The sequence below is a fragment of the Schistocerca nitens genome, chromosome 2, assembly GCF_023898315.1.
Source record: "Schistocerca nitens isolate TAMUIC-IGC-003100 chromosome 2, iqSchNite1.1, whole genome shotgun sequence".
Lineage (NCBI taxonomy): Eukaryota > Metazoa > Arthropoda > Insecta > Orthoptera > Acrididae > Schistocerca > Schistocerca nitens.
The window spans coordinates 1,063,128,656-1,063,147,513 of NC_064615.1; the positions used below are offsets into that span (position 1 = coordinate 1,063,128,656).

The 18,858-nt window shown below is 43.6% G+C and overlaps 1 protein-coding gene across 1 annotated transcript in view; it reads left to right on the forward strand.

Moving 5' to 3' along the window:
• LOC126237437 (protein quick-to-court) overlaps positions 1–18,858 on the forward strand; it is a 342,763-nt gene that overhangs the window by 251,782 nt on the left and 72,123 nt on the right. The window contains exon 4 of the mRNA XM_049947552.1: positions 5,404–5,694. Coding sequence (XP_049803509.1) covers positions 5,404–5,694 — 291 coding nt within the window. The remainder of the gene's footprint in view (positions 1–5,403; positions 5,695–18,858) is intronic.

The following is an 18,858-nucleotide window of genomic DNA, read 5'->3' on the forward strand; positions in this document are numbered from 1 at the left end:
ATGTTATTCATTTCCACCTCGTTTTCTAGATAAAGGCTTTTTGTGCAAGAAATGTTTAAAATTAGGTAAAAGTAGATACCTTAAGATACTTTCAGTATAGATACTTTTGCTCCGCAGTTCTCAAGGTTTCGATACCACTTGAGGTATTGATATCCATACTGAGGTTATAAGCATGGCTGATTCGAGATTAGTCCTCCACAAAAGCACCATATGATCCCTCCCCGCCTTCCCCCCTCCCCCCTCCCTCTGTCATTCATGAGACAGGAATCGCCTCTCCTTGGGCTTTTGTGGTAAGACTTTTAAAAATAAATTAAAAATTAATGATCGTGTAAATGGGTTATGTTCTTTCCAAATAAATACCGCATATACATTTCAGTGTTCAAAAATGGTTCAAATGGCTCTAAGCACTATGGGACTTAACATCTGAGGTCATCAGTTTCATAGACTTAGAACTACCTAAGGACATCACACACATCCATGCCCGAGGCAGGATTCGAACATGCGACCGTAGGAGCAGTGCGGCTCTGGACTGAAGCGCCTAGAACCGCTCGGCCACAGCCACCGGCCATTTCAACGTAACAGAAATAAATTTCTGAATGTCATTCCAGTACCGATATTAAAAGAAAAAGAAAATAAAGAAATCCATTTAAGGTAATTTCTGATACCTTTAAAAACTTTTAGTGAAAGTAGAAAGAGCTACACCTATTGTCTTTTTTGGCAATAAAAAATGCTAACTATTAAACGGCGTGGAAAGAAGAAAAATATAATACTTTCAGTTCTATTTATGGGAAAAGTGGGACAGTAATTAAAAAAAATAAAGATAATACACTGTTTTAACTGCTTAAAGCGTGTGTCTTACGTAACGGAAACTAATCAACAAGTAAACTTTTGAAAAGTTTGCACGCGGAAAAATTTGAAAATTGACAAACAGTCATTCTTTTTACGCGCCAAAAGCGTTCAGAATGTAACCTGAAACTATTGACTTCTAGGTACCGTTTTCGAAGGGTAAAGTCGACAGTCCACACCATTTTTCTTGAGAAAATGCCGACCTAAGGTACGCCTTACGTTTTGAAAAACTCTTTTCACCACATCTGATGTGCTGTAGAAGCGAGCTTCGTGAAAGTCATGATGGCAGTTCTCTTTGATCGCGCGAGGACCCACTGGACAGTGACTGCCTGGAACACTGCGCCAGTGGACGCACAGCGGCACGTGGACACTATGCTCAAACTGAAGTCTACCATCAAGTCCAAACGCCCAGGAATTTTGCAGTACACCTTATTGTGTTGCAGGGTAACGTCCGGTCACATGTTGCCTAGGGTGTTTAGACTACGCTGCAGGAGTATCTTTGGGAAGCCTTCACACATCCTCCATGGACTCCTAGCCTGTTCCCATGCGATTTAAATATTTTTGGACCCGCGAAGAAAGACATTCGTGGCCTTCGATTTGGTGCGGACGAAGAGGTGCACAAAAAAAGTGTGTGAAATCTTATAGGACTTAACTGCTAAGGTCATCAATCCCTAAGCTTACACACTACTTAACCTCAATTATCCTAAGGAAAAACACACACACACCCATGCCCGAGGGAGGACTCGAACCTCCGCCGGGACCAGCTGAAAGAGGCCCACAGCTGGGTACAATAATAGTCCTGTAGGCAACGGCAAACATTTGTCCATTAAGGCATTGACCTTCTTGTCTCGCAGTTAAACAAATGTCGTAACAGTTATGGTGACTACTTTGGAAATAATAAAGTTTGCTCACTACTTTGCGTCGGTCTCGTTTTCTTTGACTGCCCTTTATACGAGGACGTGTTGAAAAGTAATGCCTCCTAATTTTTTTATTCTGTTCTCAACATCGGTTCAGGTATTACATGTTGTAAATATTACTCGGGCGACTTTCGAACTTTGCTGACGCAAGCTGCAACCATTGATCGCTAAAGGACTCTCTCCTTCGGCTCTATAATGCCGGACGACACCCGAGCGCTGCGACATCTCTAACAGTCCGACGCCTTGGATCACTATCGTCGATCACCCTCCACACAGCCCGGACTTGAACCCCACAGATTTCCATCTGTTTCCATAGGTTAAGGAACACTGGGAGGAATTCAGTCGGATAGTGATCGAGCGGTGCAAGCAGAGGTGAGGTTGTGGCTCTGTCAACAAAGTTAAATTTTCTGCCGTGACGCTGTCAACAAACTGGTCTGTCTTTGGGAGAAATGTTTTTATCGCCAGAGTGGCTATGTTGGGAAATAAATATACAGACATGAAGAATAAAGGTGTAGAATGCTAATAACGTTTACTTTATCTGAAAAGTTTTTAATAGTGTACATACAAATTCGGAAGCATTAGTTTTCAGCACGCCCTTATATTTCTTGTTGAGGTAGAAGCTGGTTGAAATTCAGAACCCAGTTAGATTGGGACTTCATCGAAAAGTTTGTACTTCGTATACATTTATGCTAAGCAGATTTAGTGGCGGCTCGTAACCACACATTAGCAAATATCTCGCAACCGGAGTGTTTGTGGAGCCCTGTTTGCTGGAACGTTTTTGTTTCTCTTGTCGTATCCTTTTCCCTGTGTCAGTGTCCTTCCCCGGTAGCTGAATGGTCAGCCGGCACGGTAGCTCAACGTGTTTGGTCAGAGGTCAACGATCAACTTGAGCGCATGTCTTGTGACGTCCGCCCAGACCAAACGCAACGAACTATATCGAACAAAAGTAATAATAAAAAAAGTGGTTAGCGCGACAGACTGTCAATCCTAAGGGCCCGGGTTCGATTACCGGCTGGGTCGGAGATTTTCTTGGCTCAGGGACTGGGTGTTGTGTTGTCCTAATCATGATCATTTCATCCCCATCGACGCGCAAGTCGCCGAAGTGGCGTCAAATCGAAAGACTTGCACCCGACGAACGGTCTACCCGACGGGAGGCCCGAGTCACACGACATTTACATTTACCTGTGTCAGTTTTCGCTTCTATTAGGGTTGGCGCATAACTTCGTAGCGTTTTTGTTTTCTTTCTGGTATTCCGGTTGCTATTGGTTTATTTATTGTCATTTTTATTTTTTGTTCACTGTTGCCATTTGAATTTACATATTGTCATTTCGATATGGTCAGTGGAGCTGTGCGCTCTAGATAATGGAGTGCCAAGTGGAGAAATCAGAACATTTCCGACATTTTTCTCTGTTTTGAGTTCATGGCAGCAGCGGAGGCAGAAATATTTGCTCCGTGTATGGGGATAATGCCACTGGACAGAGCACGACAAGAAAATGATTTTCTCGTTTTAAGGAGGATCGTTTTGACATTAGTGACTCTGCACATACAGGAAGAGCCTCGGGATTTGATGAAGACCGTTTAAACGCATTAATCCACAATGATCCACGTCAGTGTAGTTGAGAACTGGTACAGATGATGAACTACGACCATTCGACCACCGTGCGACATTTACATGCAATGGGGAAGATTCAAGAATCGTTTATTTGCATCGCATGCTCTAAGCCAATATCACAAAAAATCTGCGAGTGACGATCTGTCCCTCTCTGCTTGCTTGTCATGAACTGGCTCGAGATAGCACCAAACATTGCTATCCTGTATCACATGGTTCAAATGGCTCTGAGCACTATGGGACTTAACTTCTGAGGTCATCAGTCCTCTAGAACTTAGAACTACTTAAACCTACCTAACCTAAGGACATCACACACATCCATGCTCGAGGCAGGATTCGAACCTGCGACCGTAGCGGTCGCGCTGGTCCAGGCTGTAACGCCTAGAACCGCGCGGGCACTCCAGCCGGATATCCTGTATCGTTACTGGTGACGGGAAGTGATGTCTTTAACCTAACGTAGGCGAAAGAAAGCAATGCTTGAGTCTAAAGAACTCAGCAACTCCACGCAGAAAGACATGCGCGCATCCACAAAAGATAGTGTTATGGACTCGGTGGAACAGCTACGGTGTGGTGTACTAGGAATTGCTTCCACGACATGTAACCATCAGTACTGATACACTACTGGCCATTAAAATTGCTACACCACGAAGATGACGTGCTACAGACGCGAAATTTAACCGACAGGAAGAAGCTGCTGTGATATGCAAATGATTAGCTTTTCAGAGCATTCACACAACGTTGGCGCCGGTGGCGACACCTACAACGTGCTGACGTGAGGAAAGTTTCCAACCGATTTCTCATACACTAACAGCAGTTGACCGGCGTTGCCTGGTGAAAGGTTGTTGTGATGCCTCGTGTAAGGAGGAGAAATGCGTACCATCACGTCTCCGACTTTGATAAAGGTCGGATTGTAGCCTATCGCAACTGCTGTTTATCGTATCGCGACATTGCTGCTCGCATTGGTCGAGCTCCAATGACTGTTAGCAGAATATGGAATCAGTAGGTTCAGGAGGGTAATACGGAACGCCGTGCTGGATCCCAACGGCCTCGTATCACTAGCAGTCGAGATGACAGGCATCTAATCTGGATGGCTGTAACGGATCGTGCAGCCACGTCTCGATCCCTGAGTCAACAGATAGGGAAGTTTGCAAGACAACAACCATCTGCACGAACAGTTCGACGACGTTTGCAGCAGCGTGGACTATCAGCTCGGAGACCATGGCTACGGTTACCCTTGACGCTGTATCACAGACGGGAGCGGCTGTGATGGTGTACTCAACGACGAACCTGGGTGCACGAATGGCAAAACGTCATTTCTTCGGATGAATCCAGGTTCTGTTTACAGCATCACGATGGTCGCATCCGTGTTTGGCGACATCGCGGTGAACGCACATTGGAATCCTGTATTCGTCATCGCTATACTGGCGTATCACCCGGCGTGATGGTATGGGGTGCCATTGGTTACACGTCTCGGTCACCTCCTGTTCGCATTGACGGCACTTTTGAACAGTGGACGTTACATTTCAGATGTGTTACGACCCGTGGCTCCACCCTTCATTCGGAGTAACTGGCTCGTCACAATACGCCAGTCACTACTGTTGATGAACTGTGGTATCGTGTTGAAGCTTCATGGGCTGCTGTACCTGTACACACCATCCAAGCTCTGTTTGACTCAATGCCCATTCGTAACACGGCCGTTATTACGGCCAGAGGTGGTTGTTCTGGGTACTGATTTCTCAGGATCTATGCACACAAATTCCGTGAAAATGTAATCACATGTCGGTTTTAGTATAATATCCGTTTATCATCTGCATTTCTTCTTGGTGTAGCAATTTTAATGGCCTGTAGTGTATATTATCGACGACTAAAGTCTCAGTTATCTCTATCTGTGTGTTTATTAAACTTTGGCAAAACGCTAAGAACTTAAGTACCAACCCAGTAATTATGATACTCCCTACTTCTGGCGCCCCCCTCGACATGGCGCACCAGCTCGTGTTGTGACTGTGCGGAACGCGCGTGCCTTTGTTGCAGTCGGTGAGCGCGACCAGCACGCCGCGCCTGTCGCGCCGCAACCCGCCGGGCGACCGACGTGCCAACACGAGCGCCGCCGCAGACGAGTCGGAGGACGACGCGGACTCCGTGCGCAGCTTCGGCAGCGCCTGCTCCTCCATGTCGTGCGACCACGCCTACTTTGCGCGCAACGGCACCACGTTTTCCGGCCGGCGCATGCGCTACGTCGTCCACTGCTCGCCGCACACCGACGACACCGAGGAGTACCTCACGCCCACGCAGCGGGCTTCTCGGCAAATACGCCGTCTCAAGGTAAGCCTGTAATGTGCCCTCTAGCGCGGCAGCTATTAGTGGTGTAGACGAGAGGGCGAAGACTGCAGTGGAATACGTAAATGTTTTGGAACACTTCTCGTGGAAAAACAGTGGTCTGGCTAAAACTGCGAGGGTCATTCAATAACTAGAGAGACAAAATGGTCTCGGAGAAAAACTGTCAGTAGGGCAAGTTTGGTACTTATATGGCTTTAAGTTCGCATCACTGTGTTGAGCCGTGATCAGCTCACGTATCAACATTTTTTGTTTATAACCTCAAAAATACATTTCAAGATGGCGAGTCCGCTTTGAAACGTCCACATTAGTCGAATAGCGTTCTGTTATTTGATTTTACTTCCTGATTATGAGAAACCAGTGAATATACGAGGGCCACTCCAAAAGAAATGCACACTATTTTTTTTTTAAATCCATCTTTTATTCTACATGTTTGAAAGTTTTACAGTGTGTAGATACATCCTTTAGGAACAATATTTTCATTTCTCCACATAATTTCCATCCCTCTTCACTGCCTTACGGCATCTTGGAACCAGCGCCTGTATACCCGCACAGTAAAATTCTGGACCAACCTGTTGGAGCCACTGTTTGGCAGCGTGCACAAGGGAGTCATCATCTTCAAACCTTGTTCCACGAAGAGAGTCTTTCAGTTTCCCAAAGAGATGATAGTCACATGGAGCCAGGTCAGGACTATAAAGCGGGTGTTTGTGTTGTCCATCCGAGTTTTGTGATCGCTTCCATGGTTTTTTGACTGACATGTGGCCGTGCATTGTCGTGCAACAGCAAAACCATCCTGCTTTTGCCGATATGGTCGAACACGACTCAGTCGAGCTTGAAGTTTCTTCAGTGTCGTCACATATGCATCAGAAATTATGGTGGTTCCACTTGGCATGATGTCCACAAGCAAGAGTCCTTCGAAATCGAAAAACACCGTAGCCATAACTTTTCCAGCAGAAGGTATGGTTTTGAATTTCTTTTTCTTGGGTGAAATTGCATGATGCCACTCTATTGATTGCCTCTTCGTCTCTGGTGAAAAATGATGGAGCCATGTTTCCTCACTTTTCACAATTCTTCCAAGAAATTCATCTCCACCAGTCTCGTACTGTTCCAAAAGTTCGCTGCATACCGTTTTTCTTCTTTCCTTGTGAGCCACTGTCAACGTCCTGGGAACCCACCTGGCACAAACCTTTTTTAACACCAACACTTTCAGTATTCTGCAAACACTTAGACCCGTATCCCAACGTACTGTGACAATTCGTTCACTGTGATGCGCCTGTCAGCAGTCACCAATTCGTTAACTCTCTACACATTGTCTGGAGTGTGTGCAGTACGAGGCCTGCCGCTGCGAGGACAATCCTCAATATTGCCGTGCCTGCTTTCATCACGTAACCTGCTTGCCCACAGACTAACTGTACTGCGATCGACAGCAGCATCTCCATACACCTTTTTCAAACTCTTGTGGATGTTTCCCACTGTTTCGTCTTCACAGCACAAGAATTCTGTGACAGCACGTTGCTTCTGACGAACGTCAAGTGTAGCAGCCACCTTGAAGACATGCTGTGACGGCGCCACTCACGGGAACAGGTTGAACTAAGTTTGAAATCCAGTGGGAAGTATGTATCTACACGCTGTAAAACTTTCACACATGCAGAATGAAAACACCTTTTTTTACAAAAATAGTGTGCATTTCGTTTGGAGTGACTCTCGTATACTGTAGAATGTCAAAAGTTTATGGTGAAGGTTGTATGAATCGTGCAAATTTTTACTAGTGCGTAGAGCAGTTCAAAACCGGTCGCGACTCAATGACTGACGAACATCGTTCTGGCCGACCAGTTGCAGTTTCAACTCCCTCACTTGAAATACGAATGATGACATTATTCGTGCCGACCGCCGTGTGGCTGTGGAAATGATAATTGATAAGGTTCAAGTTAGTACTAGCACATTTCATAACATTATCTGTAATAAGCTGAAGTAGCGCATAACATGTGCAAGATGGGTCCCAAAGGAGATGATGCACCTACATAAGAAACCAAGGTTGAGCCTGTGCATAGAGCTAAAGGAACGTTATGAAAGAGAAGGTAAGCACTTCCTCAACAAAATTTTAACTTGTGATGAAACGTGGGTTCACTATTATGAGCCAGAATCAAAAAGGCAAAGCATGGAGTGGAAGCACACCAACCCACCTCTCAAGAAAAAAATCAAAACCCAAGCATCAGCAGGAAAAGTCATGTTGACAGTGTTTTGGGTGATGAACGTTCAGTTTTTTGTGATTATCTCGATGAGCAGCGTACAATGAACAGCCACTATTACTCGGATTTGCTTTTAAACAAGGTGAAGCCAGCCATGAGAGATAGATGTAGTGGATCTCAGAGGAGAGGTGTGGTTCTCCAGCAAGACAATGCATGTCCTCATATTGCTCAACCAACCTGTGAAACCATAGACAAAATGGGCTGGGAAGTACTGCCTCATCCCCCTTACAGTCCTGATTTAGCGCCTACTGATTTCCATTTGTTTGGTGCACTGAAGAAGGCATTACGTAGGAAGAGTTTCCAGGACAATGAGGACGTGAAAACGTTTGTGGGAAATTGGTTCAAACATAAAAATAAAGAGTTCTTAGCAGCCGGAATGAAAGAGCTTGTAGTCCGTTGGAACAGTGCATAAATGTTCAAGGGGATTAAGCTGAAAAGCGGAAAAATATTGTTTTGTAAAATCAAACGCTTTTTTCTGCAGACCAATTTGTCTCTTTAATTATTCAATGACCCTCGTACTTTAAAAATGGACACTAGCAGTATCGACCGCTAGAAGAATGTAGTGGGTGTCCCAGGAGGAATGATCAGTATTCAGGGAAATTACAGGAACGGATCGTTCGAAGCGGAAAAGTGCAGTAAATATGGGTTCAAAAATGCATGCAGTAACCGCTATGAGCACGTGTTCATTGCGAGATTTTAGAACAGTTTGTGGTGACAGTCAGTGCGGGTTGTATACATGGCAGGACGCTGTAACATCGTAGGTACGTTCATTAATCGGTGCGCTCGCAGTGTATGCTGAATAGTAGTTCTAGTGATGGGCTAAACTGCGATTTTCCGATATCAGTGATTTCTGTGAATGCTACTTTTCAGTATCTGTTATTCTTAACTGTGATTTGTCGCAGTTAAGAGTCGCAGTTAAGGAACCTAGGTCGTGTATCCCTCCGCCACTGCTACTTCTGCGATTTCTGCTACTTCCGCGATTTCTGCTACTTCCGCGATTTCTGCGACTTCTGTGATTTCTGCTACTTCCGCGATTTCTGCGACTTATACTACTTCTGCGACTTCTGTGATTTATGCTACTTCTGCGATTTCTGTGACTTCTGCGATTTCTGCGACTTACCACCGTATGAAAAAGTTACATCTGCCCACACAGAAAATTGCATCTCAACAAACCTGTCATTGGTAAGTATGTTTTACGTTTGTTCTTCCGTTGGCGTTAATTTTGTATTGAAGAAACAACTGTGAAAATATTAATAGTGTAATTAATATGTAAGTAGCCATACAGTAGCGTAATAGTTCGTGTTTATAAAATGAATTCTACCATATTGTTATGTTCACAGGTACGCAAACTACATTTTAGTCACTCAAAATATCATTGTCAACAGATCTGGAGAAATTGCCACTGCGTCTTTAGACCGTTTTCGTCAGACGAGAGGTTAGTTTCTTAGTGTTTCGATGGACTTAATTACTTCAGTGAGATCGTTCTTGCAAATGTGAAATATACCCCATTGAGTGGCTTTCATTAGAGCAAATTTTAGCAATCTACTCTGTCGATTATATTACTTGTAATTAGTGACAGCAAAAATTGTTTAATAATCCTTGTGATTTTGCAGACACAGTTCTGACTCTGATTACTGGTTGCTGTACGTATCTATCCACATCAAGGCTGTTGAGAGAGACTCGTAAAGATTCAAGACAGCTCTTAGAAGATTTTGCAGTTTAAAAGTGACATAATTGTGAAATAAGTGTGCAGATGAGTGATTAAACTGTGTTTTATTGAAGTTGTTGTGCGATTTTAAAGGAATAATAAACGTTAAATGCAGTGAGTGAATAATGAAAATCTCATTTTCCACATGTTTAAGCCGTCCTATACCCGTAATTTTCCGCCACTTATTTACTAGTAAACACTAGTTGGAGAGTGACATGCCGCCCCACCCCCCTCCCCGTCTCCACAATCTTGGTGTGACACTGACCTGTAACATATGCCAAAGTCTACAATATGCATTTTGAGGCTGTTGATATGAAAGTGGGAAGTACAGATCTTCCATTTAAATCAGGAATAGGTTAAGTGCATTACTTGAAAGTAACACAGGAAAAGCTTACTTATGTAGGTGGTAGTAGTGTCGGCAAAAAGTTCTTGTGTGTGAAGTTGCCATGTAGAACACCAGGTGTAAAACTCTTATCCCGAGTCTTGAACTGTGTCGGAACAAAAGTGAGGCATTCATATGACCCAATAATACTGATTTCATTTCACTACACTTATACAGATGTCTGAGTTCCTCTGTGTTAACATTGCAAAGTCCTGTAGGTATGTGGAGTATTAAGCAAAACTGTCATATTGGAAGCAGAATCAAACACATTTGTTACGTTACTTGATATTTTCGGGAGAAAAAGGCAATGTTGCTTCTTATTAATATAATACTTTCAGAGTCACAGCTGTGTTTGACCAACCATAACTGATGCTGAATGTGCATGTCGTCATATAATGTGAAGGGCTTATTTCAATAGTGGTACAAGTCCATTACCGCCACTTTTCTGTCTATAATGCTTCTGAAATTAATGATCCAAACAAACATAGCAAGAAGCCATATGCTTGAATATTTCTGGTATCTCAACTGCAGATTTTTCAGCGCTCATTTAACTTTACGACTCTGTATCTCAAAATGAACAAAAATGGACTTGTACCACTAATGAAATAAGTCCTTCATATGCACACACAGCACACCGATCTCGTGAGGCACAAGGCTCTCATAACGAAGTACGTACGTCGTTCAACAGATGGCACTAGGAAATGAATGTTAACTGCGCTTTTTAGTTGCTACTTGCGACTCTTAGTTCGATTTGTCACAGAAATCGCAGTTTCTCGGTGGCGAATAGCGTAGTATGAACTTTGCTCAACAGATGGCACTGCTAACTGCGCTTTTTAATTGCTACTTGCGACTCTTAGTTGCGACTTGTCACGGAAATCGCAGTTGGACTCGACTGCGAATCGCAGAGACAAGCGTAGAACAAACTTTGGCCAACAGATGCCACTGTTAACCGCGCTTTTTAGTTGCTACTTGCGACTCTTAGTTGCGACTTGTCACTGAAATCGCAGAAAGCAGTGCTAAATTCGACCAATAGATGGCTCACGTCTTTGAATGTGAAATACTACTTGCGACTGCTAACTGACTGAAATCGCAGTTAGATTCTGTAAAGTTGTTATTGTGATATCTGCGACTTCTCAGTCACTGTGATTTCTAACAGATACGCGATTTCCTGCCCACCACTAGTAGTTCCACTTTCTGCCGCCAGGTGAAAATTTGGCGCTGTAAGCAGTCAGAATATGGTCACAGGTTTCAGCATACCCCGTGAGCGTACCGATTAATGAACGTACCTAGAATATTTCGACGTCGTGTGGTAAATACAGCCCAGTCTACAGCACCTGGAACACCGTCAGTTTAAATTATAACCATCTGATACAATCCTTCACACGAGATTTATGGCTAATAATGCTGACTCTTTAAGAATGGCATGCAACATTCACCCATCGATGACTAATACAAAGGAACAGAAAAAGTCCGCGTGGATAAGATCTTGCAGTGCTACAAAAGGTATAAACCGAACTGCAGATTCCATCGTCAGTGGGCTTCCAACATAAATGAATAAAGCTACCGAACAATCTCAGTTTTACAAATTTCAACTTAAGTCATCGTTAAAGCACAATTCCTTTAATTTTGCACAGGAAGTTTCGCTGTCCTCTAGGCTCTGAGCACTATGGGACTCAACAGCTTAGGTCATAAGTCCCCTAGAACTTAGAACTACTTAAACCTAACTAACCTAAGGACATCACACACACCCATGCCCGAGGCAGGATTCGAACCTGCGACCGTAGCAGTCCCGCGGTTCCGGACTGCAGCGCCATAACCGCTAGACCACCGCGGCCGGCTGTCCTCTAGGGTAGCTATTCTTAAACTGTATTCCGCTGTAATCCAGGGGTTGTGTGCTTACTTACGTGCATTTTTTCAGAACATTTAAGAAATTTGGTTAAAAAGTTATCGCCTTTAGGAAATTAGAAAAAGATTGAATAACAAGCTAACCGCGCTCCCATTTAACTAATTTGTGCAGTTGGTGTGACTGCGACAACGATGGCGGGTGTGGCTGTATTTGTCGTGTGATTGTATTAGGACTTTCACCATTTCCAACCACATATATGTGCGAAACAAAGTTCTCGGCTTATTTGTCGACAAGAAATGCATACCGCAGCAGACTCGATGCCGAACCTGCTATGTTTAAAGAATATGTGGACTATTGATTCGCTTCAATTTCGCTTAAAATAGTTACGCGGCACAAGGTGATTTTTGCCCAGTTGCTACCTTTGCCAGCTGTAATTGCCTTCCTGACGTTATACGAGTGAATGGCGCCACGCCGTTGCCCATATAGTGCAGAGACCCGAGCGTGAGCAGACGGCAATACTTGGCTTGCAGGTTAGGCTGCGCGTGCCTGCAGACCCATCCAGTCGACCCGAGTAAACATAACAAACACACTACACGGCCGTTGACGCTCGCCGGAGAATATTTGGTGCTCAGAGATGCCCAAAGACGCTACCCACGTAACGAATTATTATAAAACATTAACAGTCAATCGAATTTAAGTAACTCCCATGAGATGAGGGAAAGCACGGCGTACTCGATTACTGGACGATTATCTAACACTAATTTTCAGTGAACGCTGCACGTTTCGAGTGGGGAGTTCTAAATTTCTACATCCACCTTGCATGTTTTTGCCCTCTACAGCTCCCTCTAGTACCAAGGAAGCCATTCCCTCATGTCTTGCCGGCCGAAGTGGCCGTGCGGTTAAAGGCGCTGCAGTCTGGAACCGCAAGACCACTACGGTCGCAGGTTCGAATCCTGCCTCGGGAATGGATGTTTGTGATGTCCTTAGGTTAGTTAGGTTTAACTAGTTCTAAGTTCTAGGGGACTAATGACCTCAGCAGTTGAGTCCCATAGTGCTCAGAGCCATTTGAACCATTTCCCTCATGTCTTAGCAGATGTCCTATCATCCTGTCCCTTCTCCTTATCAGTGTTTTCCACATATTCCTTTCCTCTCCGATTCTGCATAGAACCTCCTCATTCCTTACCTTATCAGTCCACCTAATTTTCAACATTCGTCTATAGCACCACATCTCAAATGCTTCGATTCTCTTCTATTCTGGTTTTCCCACAGTCCATGTTTCACTACCATACAATGCTGTACTCCAGACGTACATCCTCAGAAATTTCTTCCTCAAATTAAGGCCAGTATTTGATATTAGTAGACTTCTCTTGGCCAGAAATGCCTTTTTTGCCATAGCGAGTCTGCTTTTGATGTCCTCCTTGCTCCGTCCGTCATTGGTTATTTTACTGCTTAGGTAGCAGAATTCCTTAACTTCTTTGACTTCGTGACCATCAATCCTGATGTTAAGTTTCTCACTGTTCTCATTTCTACTACTTCTCATTACCTTCGTCTTTCTCCAATTTACTCTCAAACCATACTGTGTACTCGTTAGACTGTTCATTCCGTTCAGCAGATCATTTAATTCTTCTTCACTTTCACTCAGGATAGCAATGTCATCAGCGAATCGTATCATTGATATCCTTTCACCTTGTATTTTAATTCCACTCCTGAACCTTTCTTTTATTTTCGTCATTGCTTCCTCGATGTACAGATTGAAGAGTAGGGGCGAAAGGCTACAGCCTTGTCTTACACCCTTCTTAATACGAGCACTTCGTTCTTGATCGTCCACTCTTATTATTTCCTCTTGGCTGTTGTACATATTGTATATGACCCGTCTCTCCCTACAGCTTACCCCTACTTTTTTCAGAATCTCGAACAGCTTGCACCATTTTATATTGTCGAACGCTTTTTCCAGGTCGACAAATCCTATGAAAGTGTCTTGATTTTTCTTTAGCCTTGCTTCCATTATTAGCCGTAACGTCAGAATTGCCTCTCTCGTCCCTTTACTTTTCTTAAAGCCAAACTGATCGTCACCTAGCGCATTCTCAATTTTCTTTTCCATTCTTCTGTATATTATTCTTGTAAGCAGCTTCGATGCATGAGCTGTTAAGCTGATTGTGCGATAATTCTCGCACTTGTCAGGTCTTGCCGTCTTCGGAATTGTGTGGATGATGCTTTTCCGAAAGTCAGATGGTATGTCGCCAGACTCATATATTCTACACACCAACGTGAATAGTCGTTTTGTTGCCACTTCCCCCAATGATTTTAGAAATTCTGATGGAATGTTATCTATCCCTTCTGCCTTATTTGACCGTAAGTCCTCCAAAGCTCTTTTAAATTCCGATTCTAATACTGGATCCCCTATCTCTTCTAAATCGACTCCTGTTTCTTCTTCTATCACATCAGACAAATCTTCACCCTCATAGAGTCTTTCAATGTATTCTTTCCACCTATCTGCTCTCTCCTCTGCATGTAACTCTTAATGTTACCACCGTTGCTTTTAATGTCACCAAAGGTTGTTTTGACTTTCCTGTATGCTGAGTCTGTCCTTCCGACAATCATATCTTTTTAGATGTCTTCACATTTTTCCTGCAGCCATTTCGTCTTAGCTTCCCTGCACTTCCTATTTATTTCATTCCTCAGCGACTTGTATTTCTGTATTCCTGATTTTCCCGGAACAAGTTTGTACTTCCTCCTTTCATCAATCAACTGAAGTATTTCTTCTGTTACCCGTGGTTTCTTCGCAGCTACCTTCTTTGTACCTATGTTTTCCTTCGCAACTTCTGTGATGGCCCTTTTTAGAGATGTCCATTCCTCTTCAACTGTACTGCCTACTGCGCTATTCCTTATTGCTGTATCTATAGCGTTAGAGAACTTCAAACGTATCTCGTCATTCCTTAGTACTTCCGTATCCCACTTCTTTGCGTATTGATTCTTCCTGACTAATGTCTTGAACTTCAGCCTACTCTTCATCACTACTATATTGTGATCTGAGTCTATATCTGCTCCTGGGTACGCCTTACAATCCAGTATCTGATTTCGGAATCTCTGTCTGACCATGATGTAATCTAATGGATGCTTACGTAGCCGAAACATTCGGTATTTCAAGAGGCACCGATCGAAGAGTTATACTACGCACAGGGAAAGCCGAAAAACATTAACTGCGCCTGAAAATATATGTTGAGTGCTCGTGACAGACGGTTATTGAAAAGGACTGTGACGCAGATAAGAGGACGGCAGCTGCAGAAGCCACTGCAGAACTTCAGACACTCCACTCCTTTTCACATTCGTCAGACATCAGCAAAAACACCCTGTGAGTGCATTAGCGTCACTAGAATAAATTACTGGGGTTAGGAGTGGACCCTTATTCTATGACAGAGCACATCGGTGTTCAGCTGTACAAGATTTGTGTAATTTCTGTGTTGTTGTCAGTCTGCAGCTCGTGGTCTTGCGGTAGCATTCTCGCTTTCCCGGGTTCGATTCCCATCGGGGTCAGGGGTTTTCCCTGCATCGAGATGACTGGGTGTTGTTGTGTCGTCTTCATCATCATCATTATTCATCCCCCATTACGGCAAACTGTGGTATCGATGGCTACGACGCCACAATGTAGGTCCGTTCTGCTAAGTTGTCACTACGAGAGACACAGGCGACAGCGCCCTCTAGTCGGTGCTGTCGAGGTCTACGAGCTCCGCGACTGCTTCAGCCCATTTCATCAGGCGCAGCCAGCCAGGACATTTCGATTCAGCTTCGCACCACCTTGCAAGTTATGTAATATGTTGGCATATGTTTATCCACTAGTAAAGATGCTTTAACTGTATTGGCAGTACCGACGTAATTTTCCTTTTCCCGTTCCTACCCACGCGCCGCCTCCTAGGCGGGATACAAAAGCAACCACCTCCGCTAGCACCTTGCCTAGTATGGTAGTGCGGGTCTCCCGCATCGTCCCCTACGCTCCTCGGAGTATGGGACCTCATCAGACACTGCTGTCAGAAAATTACACTGGTTTACATAGATTGTGACCTGACAATTTCAGGACAGTTGTCAAGATAATGTATTACGTCCTGATTAGCAGAAATAACACTATAATGTATTACGTCCTGATTAGCAGAAATAACACTGAACAGAACAATATCAAATTTAAATAGAAGGTTCTCTACAAGATTTTTCTTACATCTAGACAGTGAAGCACTGTCTAAGTTGTCAATATTACGTCAATCATCCGATTCTAGCACTGTTTAGGATGACAATCAAGTCGACGGAGGATGGTTAATTTTTGTGACATGATGTGCAAAAGATTACTCAAGATTGCTCATGTTCACAGTGGACGCAAACAGGTGATTCAACAGTTTTACGCCTCTGCCAGTGGCATTTACCTTTAGCTGCACGCGCTATCGGATGCATGGCTGCTCTCGCCCCCTTTAAAATCCTATAAAAAGCTAATCAAAATTTTTACTGATTTTATCACCTGAATCTGCCCTATGTTTCTTGTTAGGCGAGAAAACATGCACTCATCCCTATTCTGGAATATACGGCGATATACATGTGCACAGATGGAGCAGCGTGTATACTTCAGCATCCTCTCAAGAACAATTAACTACGTGGCTGTTTCGTTTTTCCGGTGTCGGAGCTCAACGACATTTCAGGTAATTCCTAGCTGAATGTCAGCCAAAATGAACGGAGTGTTCACACAAAACTCTTCTTTTGGCGTTGTACAGAGCGTGATGCACCCTATACCACACTTGACGCTGGTTCAGAGGAGAATCCCCGAACTTTTTGGTATTGTGTCTTTCGTAGTAAACTGTCCCCCAACTGTGTCCTTTTGTGCTTCACGTCACAGCTTTTTCAGACCAATGGGAGCGTTCCTTTCATCTTGTGGAAACTGCTCCTGCCAGTCGCAAAGGGCCTACTTTTAAACTGCGTCGAAATATCGCCACCTCTACTCCTTCAGAGTTTATTTCAGCCAATCAGATATTTTGTGCCCTCTCCTGACGCGTAAAAGTTACACGCGTACATCACGAGAGCACCACGGACCTTTCACATGACAGTAACTGTAACTCTCTTTTTAACTGCGTCTCCGGCTTGTTTGTATCCATCTGGAAATTCCGCAACGCAGTTTTCTAAAGAATTTCTCCGTCACAGGCAGTGCTGGGCCGCTACCTTCTCCCCTCGATGTATCGCCTGGCGCATTCATTGTCTCTCTCGCCGCGGGTCACCGACACCTGTTAGAAGCCTTTCGTTGTATGGGGGCCGTGGCGGCGCAACTCGCATCCGTCGCCTAACTAAAGCGTTTCTTCCAGCAACTCTTTCACCTTTTGCTCACTGACATGCAGGATTTGGGTTCGGTGTGTTAATACCATCGAATCGAATGGTATCCCTTTTGGCATTACCTATTGTACATTTTAATAGGCAAATTTGCTCACTGTCACTAAGTATATCAGGTGATATATCCATCTACTTGTTGTGACGTATTTATAAAAATCTCGTGTAAGGTGCGAAATTAACTTTCATTCAAGCTGCCACCTTACAAACTGAATGTTGCACTCGTAAACCACGTCAGCATCAAAGAAACACAAAGGGAGCCCCATAAATAGAGAATTTCTGGGAAAGGTGGAATTCTGAAACCACTCATCAATGATGATGCAAATGTCCATAAAAGGAAAACTTGGCGCTGAAGCTGTAAAACCCGGACTACGGAGCATTGGAACAATGTCACTTGGTCGGATGAGATTTGTTTCGCACTTTTTCCAACTTCGAGCTGAATTTATGTCCTGAGAATGAAATGTGGTGGGGGGTTCGGTGATGATGTTGGCAGCCATATGGTTGTATTCTATGGGCTGCTTACTTACTCTGCAAGATTGCATTACTGACAAGATTTATGTGACCACTCTGACTAATAAGCTACATCCCATGGTACACTGTTTGTCTCCCAGTGGGAGTGCTGTGTTCCAAGACGAAAAGGTAGTTGTTCACACACCTGGCATCTTCCAGGGCTGGTTTTACGAGCATGAGGATGAATTGTCGTATTCCCCATGGGCACCACAGTCACCAGATCTCGATATATTAAGCCTTTATGGTCTACTTTGGAGAGAAGAGTGCATGATACTTATCCACTTCCATCATCGTTTCCGGAACTGGTCACTATTTTGCAGGAAGAATGGTACAAGATTCCCCTGCAAATAGTTAAAAAATGTTAAACAGAGGAACAGTGTAATTTAGTATGTAAGTCAAATAAAATAATTAAAAAACGAATTATCAATTGTGAAAGCGAGTATCAAAATTAGTTAATCTGAGGCTGTAAGAAAAGGAAATGTTAATAGTGAAAGGTGACAAGAGGAACACAGCCATCATTATGAAACAAGAAGATTATGTTGGTAAAGTTGATAGGGTTGTAGAAGGAAAATATGACTACACCAGAAGGTTTCAAGCAGGGCTTTATCGAAAAAGAAATAGAAAACCTTACTGTAACTAACCTGTAAGCTCCATACCTCGACTGTAGGATAAAGGCTCATGGTTGGGAGACCCGTGAGGCACAGGAGAACGGGACCTGAAGCAAAACTAATTAAACAGTTAAGTGAGTTGCTGCATAAATGGTATATGTATAGATGAAACCTTTTATGTTAAAAGTACTACAGAGCTGGTACACTGACAAAAAAGTGCAAACTAACAAAGGTGCAAAGTTGGCTTGATTATACATAATTGATTTGTATGCATTAATGCCGGTTGAGAAAACATAAAAAATACACAACACAACTTACTTTAGCACAGAAAAATATCTGAGGTGGAAATAGATGTATTTATAGGATTGTTAAAGTTTGTCTTATCGTTCAACTACTGTAAGTTTAGTGGTAAGTTTTACATATGAGAAAATGCCTTAGCAATGGGATATACAATAACAGGGCACATGGCAGATACGTTTTTGGATTCATAT